Source organism: Saimiri boliviensis, chromosome 21 (assembly GCF_048565385.1).
Source record: "Saimiri boliviensis isolate mSaiBol1 chromosome 21, mSaiBol1.pri, whole genome shotgun sequence".
Taxonomy (NCBI): domain Eukaryota; kingdom Metazoa; phylum Chordata; class Mammalia; order Primates; family Cebidae; genus Saimiri; species Saimiri boliviensis.
The window spans coordinates 12,294,301-12,316,307 of NC_133469.1; the positions used below are offsets into that span (position 1 = coordinate 12,294,301).

A 22,007-nucleotide genomic window follows, 5' to 3' on the forward strand; every position below is an offset into this window, starting at 1 on the left:
AGACCCTGGTGACACCAGTCCGCTAGTCACTGACCATGATCTCAGACAAGCCTTTTCATCTGCTGAGCCCCCAGAGGGACAGTGAATTAACTGAGGTGATGGGAACAGGAAACTGTGGGTGGGGGTGTTTCTGGGTGAGGCCATTGCCGTGGTCTGTAGCATGTCGTCAGAAGTCTAGAGTGCTTCTGGGACCTTTTCTCTGCTTCCCCCAAGAATCCTCTGTTCCAGACCTTGCGGTGGTGAGCATTCTGGGTCTCTGCAACTGCAGGTTATGGATCACAAAGCTGTCTTTGGGCTAACACTCACCTACTGTGTGTTCAACCAAGCTTAGCACACGTCCGAACGCTGAGACAGGTGGTCAGCCAAGGGCAAGTCCTGGGAGCACGTCTGCATTTGAGTGCATCAGAGGCTGCAGGACAGAGGCTGGGCCAGAGTAGGCAGGGCTGATGGTGGGGAAAAGGAGTTAAGAGGCTGTTGCATCCCAGCACTTTGGGAGGCCGAGGTGGGCGGATCACCTGAGGTCAGGAGTTCGAGACCAGCCTGACCAACATGACAAAACCCCGTCTCTACTAAAAATACAAAAATTAGGCGGGCGTGGTGGTGGACACCTGTAATCCCAGCTACTTGGGAGGCTGAGGCAGGACAATCACTTGGACCTGGGAGGCAGAGGTAGCAGTGAGCCACGATTGCACCATTGCACCCCAGCCTGGGCAACGAGAGTGAAACTCTGTCTCAAAAAAAAAAAAAAAAAAAAAAAAAAAAAAAGAATATGCCTGGGTTTCCTGTTTGGACAACTGGGTAGGCAAAGATCTGGATGGAGGATGAAAGAGAAGAAGCAGATTCTGAAGTATCTTAACTTGGTCACCCCGAAAAGCAGAGCCTGGGACAATTTTCTGGGCAGGGAGTTTATTTGGGAGGTGATCCAAGGGGCAGGGATTAGGGGCTAGAGAGAGTGGCATATAAGAGTGTATTGCTGAGGTCACTGTTAGAGGGAACTGGGGTGTGATTCTGCCTGAGATCACCTGAGAAGTATACAAATGCCTCCCTGAATTGGCCACTACCAGTGAGAGGGGTGGAGCCTAGTGCATATGCACAATCCCTCCCTGGTGGAGAGTTGACCCTGGATGTGCTAATCCTCATCCCCCAACTTCCAAACACTGTTGATGCCAGCTTTCACCCATCTGTTGTGTTGGAACAGCCCGGGGTAGAAAGTGAAGACATGCTGGCAGTCGGAACCCACAGGGAGTCATCCACCCCATCCGCAGCTGAAATCAGAGATGAGGCCGAGAAACGGTTGCTCAACAGGGGCACCAGAGGCTTCTGCAGTTGCCCCTGCAGCTACCAACAGGCACGGAGGCACCAAGAGATGCCTCAGGGACTGCCTTGACGTCCAGACAGACTCCTGTTTGCCCACAGCATGTATCAGCAACTCAGATCTCAGGGTGATCAAGGTCAGGAAATCTCATCAATTTACAAACTTTTTTCTTCTTGCCTGCGGATCTACTAGTCCTAGGAGCCCAAAGCGACTGGGTTGTAGTTGTAGCCTGTTTCTGCGTTCCTTACGCTGTCCCCTGGTAGATGTGCTTCCTGTCCTAGAAACAGGGGCCTCTGCTCTGCCAGGTCTCAGTCCCAGTGGGCAGAAGCACGAGTTCTGCAAGGAGATGAGAAGGGCCTGCGCAGCTTCCGCCCCTTGGTTCTCCCTGGGGCATCACTAGCTCAGTGTATGTATTAAGTTCAGGCGGCTGGGCGCGGTGGCTCACGCTTGTAATCCCAGCACTCTGGGAGGCCGAGACAGGCAGATCACAAGGTCAGGAGATCAAGACCAGCCTGGTTAACACAGTGAGACTCTTATCTCTACTTAAAATACAAAAAATTATCCAGGTGTGGTGGCACGCGCCTGTAGTGCTGGCTACTCTAGAGGCTGAGGCAGGAGAATTGCTTGAACCTGGGAGGCAGAGGCTGCAGTGAGCTGAGATCACACCACTTCATTCCAGCCTGGGCAACAGAGCGAGACTTTGTCTAAAAAAATAAATAAATAAATCCAAGGGGACAACACCCCAGTCCTGCAGGGTGAGCTGATGCTTTAGCTGGGGCTTCAGTGGGCAGTGCCCTGGTTCTGTGAGGCGAGCAGTTTCCGGACAGCACAGTTGTAATAGCAGATCCCATGGGCAAACATGCCATTGCGCTTGCTTCCCTAAGAAGTGTATTCTTCCATCTAAAGCTGTGTTCTGTGGGAATGCTGTTGGTCAGTCAGGCCTTTTGTAGCCCTTCAGATCATGGTGGTGGTATGGACGCTGGACAAGGAAGGCAAATCCACATCCTGAGTCGGGGGTGAAGTCGGGTAAGTGTGAATCGCTGACCCCTCCAGAGGGAAAGGAGTCCAGTGTAATCAACTTGCCGTGACGTTTCTGGCCGATGATCTCTGGGAGGGATGACACCACGTCAGGGGTCACCCTCAGTGTCTGCTTTTGACAAGTTAGATGTTCTTTGGCTGCAGAACTAGGCTTAGGACCAGCTTTGTGGTTTTTTTTAGTAGAGACAGGGTTTCACCATGTTGGTCAGGCTGGTCTCAAACTCCTGACCTCGTGGTCCGCCCACCTCAGCCTCCCTAAGTGCCATGAGCCACCACTGCGCCTGGCAGGACCAGCTTTGTGAGGAATCCCGTGCTGACGGGCCCACTCATAGCCTGCGTGTCTTCCACCGCGGCCATTTTTACAGTGGGCTTATGGTGCAGGCACCAGTGTGGCAAGGACAGAGGCTGGCTGTCAGGCACTGCAGAATATAGAGGGGGAGATGACTGTCCTCTCCTCCTGTGTTCCAGTCTCCTCTATGATGAGTGCTCTTTGGTCCACACAAACCTAAGAAGAGAATATGGTCAGAGGCGGGCCCTCTGGTCTCATGCAGCAAATCCAGCTGGGCGCAGTGGCTTACAACTGTAGTCCTGGGCAACATGACTAAGCCTGCTCTCTACAAAAAAATACAAAAATTAGCTGGGCATGGTGGCACCAGCCTGTAGTCCCAGCTACTCAGGAGGCTGAGGTGGGAGGATCACTTGAGGCCAGGAGTTTGAGGCTGTAGTGAGCCAGGATCCTGCCACTGCACTCCAGCCTGGGTGACAGAGCCAGACCCCGTCCCAAAAATAATAATAAAATAAAACAAGTCTAAAATTTCCACCAACCTAAGCATTCTGACTCCTCACTCAAAACTATTACAAGGCTCTGTTAGCATCTGTTATGGTTGCCTGCAGAGGAAGATGGACCGCGCCCCCCCATGCCCCCACTGCATCCAAAATTTGGTCCACATGTTGAGAGCCTTCCCTCCAAGCTCAGAAGGAACCAACCCTACTGGCTGATGATACCACATACAAGAACCTGAGAGTGTTGGCTAAGTCGCATACATGATTGAGGTCTCTGGCGAGAGCAGGGCAGGCCCCTGGAGCAGGTGCAAAAATGGCCTGAGAGAGCCAGGACAAGGGGCTGGCTTCAGTGTTTGCTGTGGTTAGGGGCTAAGGGTTTCTGTGCCTGGGCGGGAGCACTTGTGGTTTCAAAATCCTGGGCACCCCAGCCAGGTACAGTGGCTCACGCCTGTAATCCCAGCACTTTGAAAGGCTGAGGCGCAGGTGGATCACAAGGTCAGGAGTTTGAGCCTGGCCAACATGGCAAAACCCCATCTCTACTGAAAATACAAAAATTAGTTGGGCGTAGTGGCAGGCGCCTGTAAACCCAGCTGCCGGGAGGCTGAGGCATGAGAACCACTTGAACTCAAGAGGTGGAGGTTGCTGTCTGGTGGGGGATCCCGTTCTAAGTCCCATCCTGAAGATTGGCTTTCAGGGTCCATGTCCAATGCCTCTGTTTTCAGTCTCTGTTAGGGGTTGAACCGTGTCCCTCTAAAATTCCCATGTCCAAGTCCGAACTCCCAGCACCTGTGGGTGTGACTTTATTTGGAGATGAGACTTAACAGAGGTGATCAAGTTAAAATGAGGTCATTGGGGTGGTTCCTAATCCACTATGTCTCGTGTCCTTATAAAAAGGGGAGATTTGGGTCAGGCTCATGCCTGTAATCCCAGCACTTTGGGAGGCTGAGGCGGGCAGGAGAATCGCTTGAACCCAGGAGGCGAAGATTGCAGTGAACCGAGATTGCACCACAGTACTCCAGCCTAGGCAGCAAGATCAAGACTCCAGGCAACAAGATCAAGATTCTATTAAAAAAAAAAAAAAAAAAAAAAAAAAAAAGAGTAATGGCTTCAGTATTTTAATGAATTAGGTATTTTTAGATTTCTCAGTTTTCATTTCATATATGTATGTATGTGTGTATATATGTATATATATATATTTTGAGTCAGAGTCTCGAACAGTCACCCAGGCTGGAGTGTAATGGCATCTGGCAAAATAGAGTTTTTAATAGTTGCTTTATTCAAGATATTTCTAAGGCGGGGCGCGGTGGCTCAAGCCTGTAATCCCAGCACTTTGGAAGGCCGAGGCAGGTGGATCACGAGGTCAAGAGATTAAGACCATCCTGGTTAACATGGTGAAACCCTGTCCCTGCTTAAAAAAATACAAAAAATTAGCTGGGCATGGTGGCACGTGCCTGTAATCCCAGCTACTCAGGATGCTGAGGCAGGATAATTGCTTGAACCCAGGAGGCAGAGGTTGCGGTGAGCCTAGATCGCGCCATTGCACTCCAGCCTGGGTAACAAGAGCGAAACTCTGTCTCAAAAAAAAAAAAAGATATTTCTGTGCATGGAGAGGAATACTTATTAGTTTTGGAACTTTATTGCCCAATCTATTTAAGTAATATCAATTTCCTTAAGCATTTAAGCATTGTATAAATCTAGATTGATTCTTTTGAACACTCCAGACATCTTCACTAGCAGCCCAGACACACACAAATACAGTATTTGAGACTGACTGAGATGGTGGGATCTGAGCAATCTGATGATTGATTCTTTACAGGGATGCGCAAACCAGGGAGATTTAAATGAGGACCTTTCATCATTAGGCCAAGTCTCTTTAAATCACTGTAACAATGTTGATTTGTGGCATCCGGGACCAAGTTTCTCTTTGTTACAGAGGTGCTTTTGGGGTACCTGTCAGAGTGGAGAAAAAAGACGTGCAGCCACTAGAGGGCCCCTAAAATTTATTTTATTTATTTATTTAATTTTTTTGAGATGAAGTCTTACTCTGTCACCCAGACTTGAGTGCCGTGGCTCAATCTTGGCTCACTGCAACCTCTGCCTCCAGGATTTAAGTGATTCTCCTGCCTCAGTCTCCTGAGTAGCTGGGATTACAGGTGCCCATCACCACACCCAACTAATTTTTGTATATTTTTTTATAAGCTGCACTGTTTCCCATAATTTTTGTATTTTTAGTAGAGATGGGGTTTCACCATGTTGGCCAGTCTGGTCTCAAATACCTGACCTCAAGTGATCCACCCGCTTCAGCCTCCCAAAGTGCTGGGATTACAGGCGTGACCACCTTGCCTGGCTATTTTTTTGAATAAAAGTTACATCGAGTGTACCTGCATCTCCTGCCTCCCCTCCTGCCTCTGCCACCCCTGAGACAGCCAAAGCCCACCCCTCTCCCTCCTCTTCCTCATCCTACTCAACCTGAAGATGATAAAGCTGAAGACCTTTATGATGACCCACTTCCCCTTAATGAACAGTAAATGTATTTTCCCTTCCTTATGATTTTCTTAATAATGTTTTCTTTCCTCTAGCTTACTTTATTGTAAGAATACATTCTATAACACATATAATATATAATATAATAATACATATATAATATGTCATATAATAGCATACAAAATATGTGTTCATCTACTGTTTATGTTATCAGTAAGGCTCCTGATCAACAGTAGACTTAAGTTTGAGGAGTCAAAAGTTATATGCACATCTATATAACAAGAAAAAAGGAGGCCAGGCACAGTGGCTCACACCTGTAATCCCAGCACTTTGGGTGGCCAAGGCAGACAGATCACAAGGTCAGGAGTTTGAGACCAGCCTGACCAACATGGTGAAACCCCATCTCTACTAAAATACAAAAATTAGCTGGCGTGATGGTGGGTGCCTGTAATCCCAGCTACTCAAGAGTCTGAAGCAGAAAAATCACCTGAATCCAGGAGGCGGAGGTTGCAGTGAACCAAGATCGCACCACTGCACTCTAGCCTGGGTGACAGAGTGAGACTCAGTCTCGGAAAAAAAAAAAAAAAAAAAAAAGGCTGGGCATGGTGGCTCACACCTGTAATCCCTTTGGGGGATTACAGCACTTTGGGAGGCTGAGGCAGGCAGATCACAAGGTCAGAAGTTGGAGACCAGCCTGGCCAACATAGTGAAACCCCATCTCTACTAAAAATACAAAAATTAGCCAGGCATGGTGGCAGGTGCCTGTTGTCCCAGCTACTAGGGAGGCTGAGGCAGGAGAATCGTTTGAATCTGGGAGGCGGATGTTGTGGTGAGCCCAGATCATGCCACTACACTCCAGCCTGGGCAACAGAGTGAGACTCTGTCTCAAAAAAAAAAAAAAAAAAAAAAAAAAAAAAAGAAAAAGGCCTGCAGACATGATGGGTTCAAGGTTACTTCCCGGAGCTGGAGTGCTGACAGTGCAAGCCCTGAGGGCTCGAGGTCCCAGTGGTGCGGTCTCAGTGTGCTCCATGGCATCTGGGGGTGGCATTCCTACTGATGACAAGCAGGCAACTGGGTTGGAGAGGGAGGTCATGATGGCTGCAAGGAAGGGTCTGGACCCTTAAAATATACTATCCCAAAGGCAGCATCAGGCGCCAAAGAAGACTAATTTGGTCCTCTCCATCAGCAACAAGTAAATAGTGGGCTCAGTCTGTGTAGAGGACAGCAGTACCGTCCTCTGATTTGGGCAGCACAAAGGCAAGACCCAGTGATACCCCAGCTGTGGAACCCATTACAAGCTGATGCCCCACCAGCTGGTGCACTGAGTGCCTGCACTAAGTTACTCAAAATGTGCTATGAAATTTCTTCTTTCCAATAAAGACTAGCTATTACATTGGCTCCTTCTCCCTCCATCCCCGCCAAAAAAAGAAAGAAAAGACAAAAAGGCTGGGCACGGTGGCTTATGCCTGTAATTCTAACTCTTTGGGAGGCTGAAGCAAGAGGATTGCTTGAGCCCAGGAGTTCAAGACCAGCCTGTACAACATAGTGAGACCCAGTCTATTACAAAAATAAAAATAAAAAGTCATATACAGAATTTTTTTCTTTTTGAGACCGAGTTGCCCAGGCTGGAGTGCAGTGGCACAATTTTGGCTCACTGCAACCTTGGTCTCCTGGGTTCAAGCAATTCTCTTGCCTCAGCCTCCCGAGTAGCTGGCATTACAGGTGTGCACCACATACTGGGCTAATTTTTGTACTTTTAGGAAAGAGGGGGTTTGACCATGTTGGCCAGATTTTTAACTGAGAGGTTGGCACCACTAACCCCCACATTGTTCAAGGGTCAGTTACATTTTAAATTTTTTGCTAATCAGTTAGGTGTAAAGTAATTTAATTTTTGTTTCTCTGACTACTGGTAATTTGAGCATTTTTACATAGGCTTCTTGGCCATTTGGATTGGCCAAAATCATCCCTCTGCCCACCTTTTCATTGTGTTCTCATTGATTTTTAAGTGCTCTTTGTATATTGTAGGGCATCATCTCTTTGCTGTGTGCATTTATTCAAATCCGTTACGTTCCCCAGGTTTTAGTTGTCTATTTATATCTTTTCCCATACAAACATTTCAGATTTTATGTAATAGATTTATATTTTTGTTGATGGTCTCTGCATTCTCTCTTTTAATTATAAGGATTTTCCTAATTTCTGTTTCGTACATGTCTTCTGGATTTCTTCTAAGATTTTAATTTTTTATATTGAAGCTTTGAGCCAGCTGGAATTTATTTTTGCATATGGCATGAAAAAGGACTCAGTTTTCTTCCAGATGGATAGCCAGTTGTGCCGGCACCATTTATTAAGCAATCCAGAGTATCCACTGAAATTAAGGTTGTTAAGGCAGAAATAATTTGATAAAGGTTTATTGGAAGCCAGATGTGGGGATGGACCCAGGAAGACACACCAACAGAGTTGGGGTTATTTTGTAGTCTGTCACAAGGTTTTTATAGGAAAGTTTAAAAGAAGGGAGAGGGAGCTGGGTGAAGTGGCCCATGCCTGTAATCCCAGCACTTTGGGAGACAGAGGGGGTGGATCACCTGAGGTCAGGAGTTCGAGACCAACCTGACCAATATGGTGAAACCCCATCTCTACTAAAAATAAAAAATAAATAAATAAAATAGCCAGGCATGGTGGCACATGCCTGCAGTTTCAGCTACTTGGGAGGCTGAGGTAGGATAATCGCTTGAACCCAGAAGGCAGAAGTTGCAGTGAGCCAAGATCGCAGTATTGCACTCCAGCCTGGGTGTCAAGAGCAAGACTTTGTCTCAAGAAAAAAAAAAAAAAGGAAGGGGACTCCTTTCCTTAGAGGGTACAATATAGAGGTTACCATAATGGGCTACAGATGACATCAGACAGGTTTAAGAATGTCTACATGTGGCTGGGAGTGGTGACTCACACCTGTTATCCCAGCACTTCAGGAGGAGGCCAAGGAGGGCGGATCATGAGGTCAGGAAATCGAGACCAGCCTGGCCAACATGGGGTAAAACCCCCATCTCTACTAAAAATACAAAAATTAGCTGGGCATGGTGGTATGTGCCTGTAATCCCAGCTACTAGGGAGGCTAAGGCAGGAGAATTGCTTGAACCAGGGAGTCGGAGGTTACAGTGAGCCGAGATCTCGCCATTGCTCTCCAGCCTGGGCAACAAGAGCGTGACTTCGTCTCAAAAACGAAAAAGAACTATATACTAGACAATCAGTTGAACTTCAGACTTAAGCTCACCTTAAAAGAAATCATCATCCTATTTAGTGTCTGCGGGTTACACACTGGTCAGTACATCAGTCATTTGAGGAATTTATGATAAGATTCTTTAGTTGGAGACGGAATGTCACCATTGAGTCACAAGAACCCCAAAGGGTAGATTTTGAGTATCCGATATACTGTAAGCCAAACACTGACACATGGACACTTAGGAGCAGAGAAAGATTTATTCAGTTTGGCCCTTAGTAAGGTGGGTAGGTTGGGAGGTGAGATTCCCCCATGATCAACGCTGCTTGTGTCTCTTTACCAATCAGACTTCTGGATATCATCAAGGAGGTCAAGTGACCTCAGGATCTTTGGTGTTTTTTTTTGTTTTTTGTTTTTTTTGGGGTTTTTTTCGTAGCGGGGGCAGGGGGCGGATTTAGTTTTCTTCGTATTTTTGAGACAGAGTCTTGCTCTGTCGCCCAGACTGGAGTGCAGTGGTGCAATTTCAGATCACTGCAACCTCCGCCTCCTGGGTTCTTGCAATTCTCCTGCCTCAGCCTCGCGAGCAGCTGGGACTACAGGTGCACGCTGCCACGCCAGGCTAATTTTTTGTATCTTAGTAGAGATGGGGTTTCACTGTGTTGTCCAGGTTGGTCTCGAACTCCTGAGCTCAGGCAATCATCCCGCCCTGGCCTCCCAAAGTGCTGGGATTACAGGTGTGAGCCACAGCGTCTGGCCAGGATCTTTGTTCTTTAGAATCAAAACAAGTTCATTAATCTTGCAGGCAGCCTCCAGGGGGCAGAATGTGAAATTAATCAATTATTAGTGAATTGGTGACCACTCTCTACTTAAATGACCCCATGCAGATGAAAAAAAGAACAGAGAAGAAAATAAGTAACAAACATCTTATGATATGGCATAGGCTGGGTTACATTTGGAAGGCTGCTTACTGTGACTTAAATGTGACTTGAAGGTTATCAATAGTTATTCATCCAGTTACTCAGGAGTTTTCTGGGAAGCAGGTGGGGGATTCCCCGAACTGAGGACTGTTTCCCATTTCAGACCATTTACACTTTAGACGTCACCATGGCATTTGTCACTGTCAAGGCACTGGTGGTAGCGTCTTTTAGCACGAGAATTTATTAGCATATAAAGAGCAGTAAGGATGATCAGAGGTTTTGGCAGGTTTTGGCCTGGCTTCTTTACCACATCCTGTTTTTTCAGGGGGTCCTTGTGATCTGTGTCTTCTGAAACCAGTCCTGCCGAATTATCTCAATATGAAAATAGTCTTAGCTTTTGAGGAGAAGCCTACAGTTCTAATTGATAATCGTATTTCCTGGTAATAATGTTGTAATCAACATCTTTGTATATTCCTTAAGAGCTTAAATACTTAAAAAGGGGGCTGTGTCCACCCTGAAGAGGATCACTGAGACTTTACTCATCTCTGTCCTGCATGATAAAAGAAAAATAAAAGCCTGTTATTCCAGTAAATTTAGTTTTTAATTAAGAGATCAAGGCCTGGCTCAGGGGCTCACGTCTGTAATCCCATCACTGTGGGAGATCAAGACGGGCAGATCACCTGAGGTCAAGAGTTCTAGACCAGCCTGGCCAACATGGTGAAACCCCGTCTCTACTAAAGATACAAAAATTAGCTGGGCATAATGGCACACGTCTGTAAAGGCTAAGGCAGATGAATTGCTTGCACCCGGGAGACAGAGGTTGCAGTGAGCAGAGATGGCACCATTGCACTTCAGCCTGGGACAAGAGCAACTATCTCAAAATAAATAAATAAAAGATAAAAGATTGTGGACACCAAGGTTCTTTTGACATCTCCTAGTGGCTGCCCTTCGAGACAATAGATGACAAATGTTTTCTACTCAGACCTTTAAAAGGTGCTAGACTCTGAGTTACCACCAATAACACTCAAGCCTGGACGACGGAGGAAAACACACAAAAAAAACCCACCTCTGATCCCCGAGTTTTCAGTGAGACTGATTTGAATAATAATAAAACTGTAGTCTCCTGCACAGCCAGCTCTGTGTGAATTACTCTTTCTCTACTGCAATTGCTCTGAGTTGCTCTTTCTCTATTGCAGTTGCCCTGTCTTGATAAAAATCAGTTCTGTCTAGGCAGCAGGCAAGGTGAATCCCTTCGTTGTTCATATTGGAAAGTAATGGAGATAGAGGGTTAAATAAAACCCATCTGATGAGAATTTATGGTTTATAGGACATGACTCCCCAGACCCCTTAGGAATTTGGGCAAGATTAAAAAAAAGAGAGATGGCTCAAGCCTGTAATCCCAACTTTGGGAGGCCGAGGCAGGTGGATCACGAGGTCAAGAGATCGAGACCATCCTGGTCAACACGGTGAAACCCTGTCTCTACTAAAAATACAAAAAATTAGCTGGGCATGGTGGTATGTGCCTGTAATCCCAGCTACTCAGGAGGCTGAGGCAGGAGAATTGCTTGAACCCAGGAGGTGGAGGTTGCGGTGAGCCGAGATCGCGCCATTGCACTCCAGCCTGGGTAACAAGAGCGAAACTCCGTCTCAAAAAAAAAAAAAAAAAAAAAAGAGAAAATCAGAGCTTAGACCTCATCTCTACCTGCCTATCTATCTATCTGTCCATCTATTCATCTAGCCATCCATCTATCCATCATCTGTCTGCTTCTGAGACCTGAAAGGCTAGTAAAGGAATCAAAAATCCTTCTTCGATATATTTTGAGATGGCTGCTCCTCCAAACAGAAGCAGCCTTGCAAAGTGGTCTTTTATTATCATTATTATTTTGAGACTGAATTTCACTCTGTCCTCTAGGCTGGAGTGCAGTGACATGATCTCCACTCACTGCAACCTCCACCTCCTGGATTCTGGTGATTCTCCTGCCTCCGCCTCCCGAGTAGCTGGGATTACAGGCACCTACCACCATCCTTGGCTATTTTTTTCTTTTTTTCTTTTCTTTTCTTTTTTTTTTTTTTTTTTTTTTTGTATTTTTAGTAGAGATGGGGTTTTGCCCAGTTGACCAGGCTGGTCTTGAACTCCTGACCTCAGATGATCCACCTGCCTTAGCTTGAGCCACCGGCCAAAGCAGCGTTTTGTGGGGGAGATTTGTATCTGTAGAAAATCTTCATTGCTGCAGGCTGGCTTTCTCTGAGGCCCTCCGTTGTCCAGATCTAGGAAAGAGGAACTGAGGGTCTGACACCCTGAAGGTCTGAAAGAAACATTTACCATCTTTTTCCTCCAGGGATTGCTACCTGTGAGGTTTCATCTACATAATAAGACCACCTTTGCTAGCCAGACCTCCTCTTCTCCCCTTCCCATAACCTGTTTTGCCAGGATCCAAGCCCGAAATCTTTCTGTAACCTTGTGATACATGAGCTGCTGCAGGTCTTTGTGGGGTCAGAGTGCTCCCTCTGTCGACCTCCCTCATGGACCTGTTAATAAATTAGTATGCCTTTTCTTCTATTCCTCTGCTTTGTGTGGTCTAAGCTCTGATGCTTTCATCTTGCCCAAATTCCTACCTAAGAAGTCTGGGGTGTCATGCCCTACACACTATAAATTCTGGGAATATAGGTGTGAACCATTACAGAAAGCCTCCTAACCATTTTTAAGTGTACAGTTCAGTGTTTTTTGTTTTTGCTTTTTTTTTTTTTTGAAGATGGGGTCTCCCTGTGTCATGTGGTGATGCAATCTCAGTTCAATGCGACCTCCACCTCCCGGGCTCCAGGGATCCTTCCACCTCAGTCTCCTGTGTAGCTCGGACTACAGGCACATGCCACCATGCCCAGCTTTTTTTTTTTGTCTTTTTGGTAGAGACAGGTTTCACCATGTTGCCCAGGCTTGTCTTGAACTCCTGAGCTCCAGCAATTCACCCTCCTCAGGGAGGCTGGGATTCCACCTCTCCCAGCCCAGTGTTGCTAACTATACTTACATTGTTTGGTGACAGATCTCTAGAGCTTTTTCATCTTGTGAAACTGAACCTTTTTTTTTTTTTTTTTTTTTTTTTTTTTTCGAGACAGAGTCTTGCTCTGTCTGGAGTGCAGTGGCGCAATCTCGGCTCACTGCAACTTCCGCCTCTTGGGTTCAAGTGATTCTCTCCCGTCTCAGCTAGCTGGGACTACTGGCTCCCACCACCACACCTAGCTAAATGTTGTGGTTTTAGTAGAGACAGGGTTTCACCATGTTGGCCATGATGGTCTTGATCTCTTGACCGAGGCACCCCTCAGCCTCCCAAAGTGCTGGGATTACAGGTGTGAGCCACAGCGCCCAGCCGCAAAACTGAAACTCTATACTCATTGAATGACAACCGTCAATGTCCCCTTTCCTCGGCCCCTGACAGCCCTCCTTCTACATTCTGGTTCCTTAACTTTTGACTGTTCTAGACAACTCAAGGAGGTGGGATCATGCAGTATTTGTCTTTTTATGATTGGCTTATTTCACTTCGCAAAATATTCTCCAGGTTTGCCTGTTTTGTGGTGTATAACAGAATCTCCCTTTTAAAGGTTGAATAATATTCTGCTGTGCCTATACCACTTATTTCATAGCATATGACAGAGTCTCCTAATAGTCTACTGTTTGTATATACCACATTTTCTTTTTAAAAATACTTTATTTTTTAAACTTTTTGTTTGTTTGAGGCAGAGTCTTGCTCTTGTTGCCCAGGCTGGAGTGCAGTGGCTCCCAGGTTCAAGCGATTCTCCTTCCTCAGCCTCCTGAGTAGCTGGGATTACAGGCATAAGCCACCACGCCCAGCTAATTTTGTATTTTTAGTAGAGACAGGGTTTCTCCGTGTCGATCAGGCTGGTCTCCTGACCTCAGGTGATCCACCCGCCTTGGCCTCCCAAAATGCTGGGATCACAAGCGTGAGCCACCGCGCCTGGCCTATTTTTTAAATTTTTATTATAGGTGCAGGGGACAATGGACACTTTGTTACACACGTGATGAAAACTGTACTGTGATTTTTTTCATCTTGCTCAAATTCCTATCTGAAGGGTCTATGGAGTCATGCTCTACAAATCATAATTTCTTTTAAGATGGGTTTTATTTAACCTTATATATCATGACTTACTTTCCAACCTGACTCTGGCAAAGCATTATGAAACAACGAAGAAAATAAAAATATTTTACCTCAAAACATATTTCTTTGTCATGTTTTGAAATGGCCCTGCAAAAGCTGTCCTTTGTGAGGGAAAATTTGCATCTGTAAAGAATCTCTATTGGCAGGTGGAGGGGAGTGTGGTGGTTTAGGCCTGTAATCCCAGCACTTCAGGGAGACCAAGGTGGGCAGATCACGTGGTCAGGAGTTCAAGGCCATCCTGGCCAATATGGTGAAACCCCGTCTCTACTAAAAAATACAAAAATTAGTTGGGCATGGTGGCTCATGCCTGTAATCCCAGCTACTTGGGAGGCTGAGGTAGGAGAATTGCTTCAACTGATATCTGGGAGGTGGAGGTTGCAGTGAGCCGAGATCATGCCATTGCACTCCAGCCTGGGCAACAAGAGCAAAACTCCATCTCAAAAATAAATAAATAAAAATAAACGATTTCCTCAATTTATAAGTCACTACATCAATATATTCAATGTGGATTATTTTATTTCTTCCATGATGGGTCATGGAATGCAGAATCTTTAGTAACAAAAGCTTTAAGGACTCAGGAATGAAAGACGAGGCGGCCGTCCTGGTTCTCCAGGAGTCCATGCTTAACACTGGACTCATGTCCTCTGGAATACCCTTTGTTTCTCCAATGTGGGTGCGTAGCACTGATACCCAATGGGGTTCTTCTCCCTTAGTTATTTGCGGGATCTCAGGCCTAAGGCCTACTTTCCACAGGAACTGGATGCAAGGTACTACAACTCCTTTATCAAAAGGAGAGGCTCTTGCTCCAACCTCCCCCCTTGGGGGGCGGAGGTTGCAGTGAGGCGAGATCGTGCCACTTCACTCCAGCCTGGGTGAAAGAGCGAGACTCTGTCTCAAAAAGAAAAAAAAAAAAGAGAGAAAAACGTCCATAAATCCTGGGTGTTATGGTTTGAATGTGTCCCCTCTGAAATCCAGGTGTTGCCAATGTGATGGTATTAAGATGGGGGCCCTTAGGGGGTGACTAAGCCATGAGGGCCCCTGCCTCATGAACAGGATTAAGGCCCTTATACAAGAGGCTTCTGTAGGGCTGTTGGCCCCACAGGGTCGTGGGGTGTCCCTTATGCTGTGTTGAGGCACAGGATCAGAGAAGAGATAGAACACTGAAGAACTCGAGAAGAGCAGCTGGACTCGGGGGCCATGCCACCTATGAGAGGAGACAGGTGAGGCCCCAAATGTCCAGAAGTATCTGTATTTATTATGTACAAGGCAAGGGGGTAGGGTTGTGAGTGAGGTCATCTATAGGCTTAGTGATAGGGCATACATAATCACGTGGGTAGTAGGTGAGAAGGCCACCCCATTATGTCACCTGGGAAGAGAGGGGGTCCATGAGCAGTAGGGGGCCATGTGCAGTAGGGGGCCATGCTGTGCACAGTAGTAGAGGATCATGTACAGAAAAGGGGTCCACCCCCATTAGGTCACAGAGGCAAGGAGGTGGGCTGTGTGCAACAGGTGTCGTGTGCAACACTTCTTATCTGGGGGCTGGAGACTTCAAAGGATTTCTAATAGAAGGATACTGTAAGCCAATGTGGTGGGAGCTGATAGACTTGTGCTCTTCTCTAAGATATTTATGGGAGGATGATTTGAGCTAGCAAAGAAGTGAGAAAAGGCTGACAGAGTGTACACCTGCCGTGACTGGTCACACCAGAGGGGTTCTTCTCCCTTGGTTATTTGCAGGATCTCAGGCCTGAGGCCTGCTTTCCACAGGAACTGGAAGCAAGGTACTACAACTCCTTTATCAAGAGGAGAGGCTCTTGTTCCAAGCCTGCCATACAGCGAATGCCCTTTCAGGCAGGGACGCCAATGCCTGGGTCTTTGGTTCTCGTCCTGGTCTGGCTGTTTTCCCATGTACTGCTTCCACTTTGTGACTGCTCTAGGCATTCCTCCTACTACAGACTACCATATAGTTATATGGAAGGATTATATAAATCAGCGCTAAATGTGTCGGTACAGCTCTGACTACAATACCTATATGATTATATAGACTACAATATTTATATGACTACATAGAAAGATTATATGGAACTAAGTATGCTAGATATAAGTACTAAGTATGTTTATATAAGCTAGATATATTAAGCAGTAAGCTACTATATGATTATATAAAAAGATTATATAAAGGAAATAGCTGAGTAATTTAATAACACTATAAGCTAAGATAGTCTTCAGGCACTAATTGTGCCTGAGATTTGCAGAGCTCTCCTTCCTTGGTGCTGCTCATGTCGGGGGTTACCGACAGGCTTCATTCAGGCATTGGCTCACTTGCCCTTCCCCCATCCACGATGTGAGGATACAGTGCTCCACCCCTGTGGAGGGTGCAGCAGCAAGGCACCACCTTGGAAGCAGAGAGTGGCCCTCACCAGACACCAAGTCTGCCAGTGTCTTGATCTCTGACGACCCGCCCACTGGTGCTGTGACAGTAAATTTCTATTGTTTATGAATCACCCAGTCTGTGGTATTTTATTATAGGGTGTATGGAATAAAATAAATATAAAAGAAAAAAAAAGTAGGGGGAAGAGCAGTGGGCAGAGGCATGATCAGGAGTGGGGCCGAGGCGGGCCGTGAGGAGGCAGTGGGCAGCAGCAGGACAGCGTCTCACCTTTATCCTCTCCAGCCGTCTCTTTATGGATTGACTTGCTTCACCTAGCTTCTGTAACTTCTCAGAGGGGTTGAAGGGAGGCGGTTTCCCGTGATCCACAAAGTTTTCCCAGCAGTCAGTAAACTCTGAGATGGAAGAGGAGAAAGCAGCCAGGCTCCAGGGCAGCAGCTGCAGCGCCAGGAGCTCCTCCTTCCTTTCCCATCTCCTCTCTTCCTCTCCCTGGACAGTGCTCTCTCAGGGGAATTCTCCCTCCTGGGTGGCATCGGATCTTGGCCCTCAACTGGACCACAATCCTTCCTTCCTGACCTCCCACAGATCCCCCCCCAACCCCAAGCCCACCGCTACCCCGCGGTTTTGGCCTCTTGGAACTGCAAAGCCTCCTTCCTACCTGGGAGGCCCATGACCTCCACGGGGATCTGGGATTCCCACAGAAGCTGCAGCCCCTTCTGGTAGCTCCGGCGCCAGTGGTAGTACAGGCGGGAGGCGAAGATGCGCAGGTTCAGATGGTCTTGAGCCTTGGCGAAGGCAGCCAGCTTCTGGGCACAGGAGGGACAGGGGCTCCACGTGAGGTAACAGGTGACGTCGTAGCACTGGGTTTTGTCCAGTTCCATGGATGCAATCTTATCAATAAAGCAAATTTCTACATGGCAGTTTTTCTGGAGAGGGTCCCAAACAGAGAGAAGAAAGGTAAGAAGACAGAGGCCAGGATTCACATGCCTGGTGGCAGAGGGGAAGGGGGCTGGGACGGGGCTGGGGGAGCGGAGGGGTCTGTCCAGTGCACTTTCTAGTGTGTGGCCTGGCAAGCACCCACTTCCTGCCTTTCTTGGTTTATACAGCCCTGCACTCAGGCACCCCTGTGTTAATTCATTTGTCCCGGGATTTCCACGGCTTTCTCTAAATTGGACAAAGATCCAGCGTCCAGAGGAGGAGAGGACACCTCCGTGCCCCAGTCCCAAAGAAGAGCTTTGCGTTTGGACACTCGCCCAGGAGACTGTGTCCAACCTGGGGATCCTAAAAAGCACGTGAGAGCCAGGGGTGAGGGGGTCCAGGGGAGGAGGCAGGGCAGGTCGGGGCAGGCAGCAGAACAGAAGGCAGAGATGTGATGGAGCTGCACTCAGACCATGGCACCGCCCCTCAGCTTCCCCAAAGTGGTGACTGAGCTGAGATCCGGAGAATGAGTAAATGTCAGCTTCCTCAAAGCGGGGCGGAAGGAGCATTCTACAGAAGGGATTCTACAGAAGGGATGGCTTCTTGGGAGGTCAGGGGATGGAAAGGAATGGGGAGCATCCCAGGGAAGCTGGGCCACTCAGACCCAGCTAAGCCAAAACGCAGGCAGGGACCGAGGGTTAGGAAAACACAGAGGGTGTTAAGTCAGCAAGTGAGAAATTTCTAGGCAGGCATTTTATGTATTTTCCGCACACATTGGATGGGGTTAGCCCCTGCCAGTCCTGTGCCCAGAGAGCCCGTGTGGCACCTTGTTTTTAAAGTAGCCTCTAGTAGGCGTGGAGCCATTCCGCGGTGTCAGCTGGTAACACAAGTATGTCCTCTTGGGGTAGTAAGTCCCTTTCTTCCGCCGCTGCCGCCGGTTGTTAAACTGTAAGCTGAATGTTTCGGCTGTTAGCAGAGACATCACGTTTCTGTGCAACAGAAAGGGGAAAACCAGAGATGCAGGGAGCACCTTCTGGAGTCACCCCAGGCTCAAGCCACTTTTCAAACCCAACTGTTTTGTTTTGTTTTGTTTTGTTTTGAGACGGAGTCTCACTCTGTCACCTAGCCTGGAGTGCAGTGGCTTCATCTCGGCTCACTGCAACCTCCACCTTCCAGGTTCAAGCGATTCTCCTGACTCAGCCTCCCAAGTAGCTGGGATTATAGATGCCTGCCGCCACACCCGGCTAATTTTTGTGTTTTTATTAGAGACAGGGTTTCACTATGCTGGTCTTGAACTCCTGACCTCAGGTGATCTGCCCTCCTCGGCCTCCCAAAGTGTTGGGATTATAGCCACCGCCCCGGCCAGGATCTTTCTTTTTAAAATGTAATATTATATTGCAAAGTGTGTTCCTGTGGGCCCAGACCCCTGTGCTCATTGTCTCCCTGCAGGCCTGAGCGCCTTTCTCTGGCTTCTCTGATTGGTGGTTACCCTTCTACTTTCTTTTTTTTTTTTTTTTTGAGACGGAGTTTTACTTTTGTTACCCAGGCTGGAGTGCTATGGTGCAATCTCGGCTCACCGCAACCTCCGCCTCCTGGGTCTAGGCAATTCTCCTGCCTCAGCCTCCTGAGTAGCTGGGATTACAGGCACGAGCCACCACGCCCAGCTAATGTTTTGTATCTTTGGTAGAGACGGGGTTTCACCATGTTGACCAAGATGGTCTCGATCTCTTGACCTCGTGATCCACCCGCCTCGGCCTCCCAAAGTGCTGGGATTAGAGGCTTGAGCCACCGCGCCTGGCCTCCTACCCTTCTACTTTCTATTCTGCTTTCTGGAAAACCTCTGAGGATTTCAAGCCTCCTAGTCCTGATAATTTCTGCAGCCTTCCCAAGCAGGAAGACCGGGGAGAGGGGAAGAGGAGGGGATGCTGGCAGGGCAGGGGCAGCAGGGCCAAGGTGACCTCTCCCAGCTCAGGCCTAACTCTGGTCTTTCCGGGGCAGACCCCTCATCCTCCCAGTATTTCTGCCACCTATCCTCGAACCCATTAAAAATAAGAGAAGTGAATAAAGTACTCCACTTCAAAATAAGAGCTCTTAATATTTAAGTTCAATTAATTTCTGGCATTTTACCTATTCATGTTATTATTATTTTTCTTAGTTTTAGTACATAAGGGGTCTCCCTATGTTGCCCAGGCTGGTCTGGAACTCTTGGCCTCTGGTGATCCTCCCCTCTCAGCTTCCCAGAGTTTTGGGATTCCAGGCATGAGCCATTGTGCCTAGCAAGGCCTGTCATTGAAAAAAAAAAAATCAGGATAGCACCTCCACTCCGAGGCCCACCCTTCTAAGTACTGCAAGGATCTGAGCTCCTGTGATGCTGACCTGGGCCTGCAGGGGCCATTCCTATCTTACAGAGGATGTGCCAGAGGCACAGAGAGGCAGAGTAACCTGCCCAGGACACGGAGCTGGGGCCTCTTTCCAGGCCAGCCCTGTCCAGCCTCTGTAGCACGGGCCCTGCAGGAGGAAGCCATTGTGGATTGGACTCTCTTTACACTAAAGTTTCAAGTAAAAGCATTTCTCCTGATCATTGAGTTTTTCCCTATATTTCAAGTTATGGCGATTGTGGAGGAAGAGCATGTGTTTGGGGTCATCTGCATCCTCCTGTGCCCACAGTGGAGACATCCTTGGGAGGGATGATTTATCTTGTGCTTCAGAGACCATTCCCTCCCCGACACCCTCACGTAAGACTTTGTATTTAAAACAAAGTAAATCTTACAGAAAGTTCATCAAAGCACTGTGAATTAAATTCCATATTGATCCAATCATCCTTTAGTTCAGTTCTCCCCGTTCCAGAGCCCAAGAATGGTGGGAAGCACACACAGGGAGCACCCTCCCAAGGTGGGGAGCATCAGCCTGGCCATAACTTTCAGGGGAGAGTCTCAGCAGGGGGCCTGGGCTGGGACAGGTGGGGGAGGCAGCCCATTCAGAAGCAGCAATGGGGCAACCACACAGCAGAGCATAGAGCCTGGCTGGGAGTGGGGTTGGCACGGGAGCCAGAGGAGAGGGAGCCCAGGCCTGGGGATGGGGCAGGGGCAAGGGAAGGCCAGGGCTGTGACCCGGCAGGGCCGCCAGGCAGGAAGGAGCAGCAGCGGAGGGCAGAGGGGGCAGCGGTACCTGATCTGTGCTTCTGGCCACAGCTTCCTTGGCAGACTTGTCCCTGCTTGTCTGGGGCACTAAGTTTCACTTTTGTTTCCAGGGCCCTTGCTGTGAGGCAGCTCTCCCAAAAGTCACCTCCCAGGGCCTGGTGAAGTGGCTCCACCCTATTCCTTTTGGGGGACTAGGTGGGAGGGCCTGGGGTGCTTTAGATTCTTGGGGCTCCTTTCTCTACTTTCCTCAGGCTTGGCAGGGGAACCCTGATGGAGACAGCTCATCTCCCCTCCTCCCAACCCCAATACCTCCCCAGGCACAGTTTGCAAGTTAATAAAGAAAGGAATTGAAGGCAGGTTGGGGTGCTTGTAATTCCAGCACTTTGGGAGGCTGAGGCGGGTGCATCACTTGAGATCAAGAGTTCGAGACCAGCCTGGCCAACACGTCTCTACTAAAAAGATGAAAATTAGCCAAGTGTGGGTGCACACCTATAGTCCTAGCTACTCAGGAGGCTGAGGCAGGAGAATTGCTTGAACCTAGGTGGCGGAGGTTGCAGTGAGCCGAGATCGTGCCATTGCACTGCATCCTGGTGACAGTGCAAGACTCCCTCTCAAAAAAAAAAGAAAGAAAAAAGCTTAAAACCAGGGCATTCTTCCTTCTGCCTTCTGAGGGGTCCCTAGTCTGTAGTGCAGGAGCTTCTAATAACTGATCATAACTTCATCGCACCCTGTGGCTCACCTCAAGTCCTTTCCTGTAAGAGTTCTAAGAACCCACTCTTGGACTCCGGATCGGGTCTCCTTTTCCAGCAACAAACACAGGCCACAGCGGCCAGGCCAGGCCTCCCCTCCTGGAGACAACACCTAAGCCAAGGCCAATCCTCGACACCACGGGGTCTCTGCTGAAGGAATTCACTGGAGGAGCAGTGGGAATGCTGCCTTCGGGAAAAACCAGGAAAGGGTTCCACCCTCCTTTCCATCCTCCCTGCTTCTCAGCCTGGGAGACTCAGCTCTCTGATTAACCAGCATTGCAGTGTGTAGTTCTGATGTCTCTCCTGGCAGGACCCTGCTCATTCTGGAATCTTCCATGGACTGTAGCCCCAACATTAGGACAGATAGGGTGGAGGGGACACCATTCTCAGGAACCTTCTAAATGCCCACCCAAGCTCCTGTGACCCCAGGGGCCATGCAGGGTCTGGGGGGCTGTCAGGGTGTGTGGGGTGGACCTCAAAGTAGCTAGCTGCAGGAGAGAGATGGCACAGGAAGCCCTGACCAGCACTCCAGCTCTGCTGTTGATTTGCTATGTGACCTGGGACAGTGCGTCAGCCTCTCTGTGCTTGGGACCTCCTCTGACTGTCAGGATCACTATCTTTCTCTCCCAGTGCTGTCTGGGGACTGGGCTAGGTAATGGGCACAGGCTCTGCTGGAGATGCAGTACTAGCCCTGACCCCATTTCTCATTTCACACCAGGCCCAGAGTCCTCCCAGGAGGCTGAATGACAAAGGAAGGTCAGCGGGGTGCTAGGAGGGGGCGGCAGCCTGCCCTATCCACCAGGAGAGTGGCATCTTGCCTGTGGAATCAGCCCTGGTCTGGATCCACGTTCCCCTCTATGGCTTCAATTCCTTTCATTTGTTTTATTTTTTGAG

The 22,007-nt window shown here is 48.2% G+C and overlaps 1 protein-coding gene across 1 annotated transcript; it reads right to left on the reverse strand.

Annotated features, from left to right (window-relative positions):
- Positions 1-14,418: 14,418 nt before the first annotated feature.
- On the reverse strand, positions 14,419-20,493 carry APOBEC3H (apolipoprotein B mRNA editing enzyme catalytic subunit 3H). The gene is made up of 5 exons (XM_010343583.2): positions 20,393-20,493; positions 18,051-18,213; positions 16,965-17,232; positions 16,577-16,701; positions 14,419-14,808 (listed from the first exon to the last, which is right to left on the reverse strand). Exons 2-5 carry the CDS (start codon positions 18,204-18,206, stop codon positions 14,779-14,781), a joined length of 579 nt encoding a protein of 192 aa, XP_010341885.2. The 5' UTR covers positions 18,207-18,213; positions 20,393-20,493; the 3' UTR covers positions 14,419-14,778.
- Between the last annotated feature and the right edge of the window lie 1,514 nt (positions 20,494-22,007).

Bases quoted from the DNA above. Each gene is read 5' to 3' on its own strand.
- APOBEC3H (XM_010343583.2), bottom strand. From the start codon at position 18,206: ATGTCTCTGCTAACAGCCGAAACATTCAGCTTACAGTTTAACAACCGG. The intron at 17,233-18,050 runs GTGCCACACGGG...GACCCTCTCCAG, and splicing joins GAGGCTACTTTAAAAACAAG to AAAAACTGCCATGTAGAAAT. The intron at 16,702-16,964 runs GTAGGAAGGAGG...CTTCCATCTCAG, and splicing joins GGAGGTCATGGGCCTCCCAG to AGTTTACTGACTGCTGGGAA.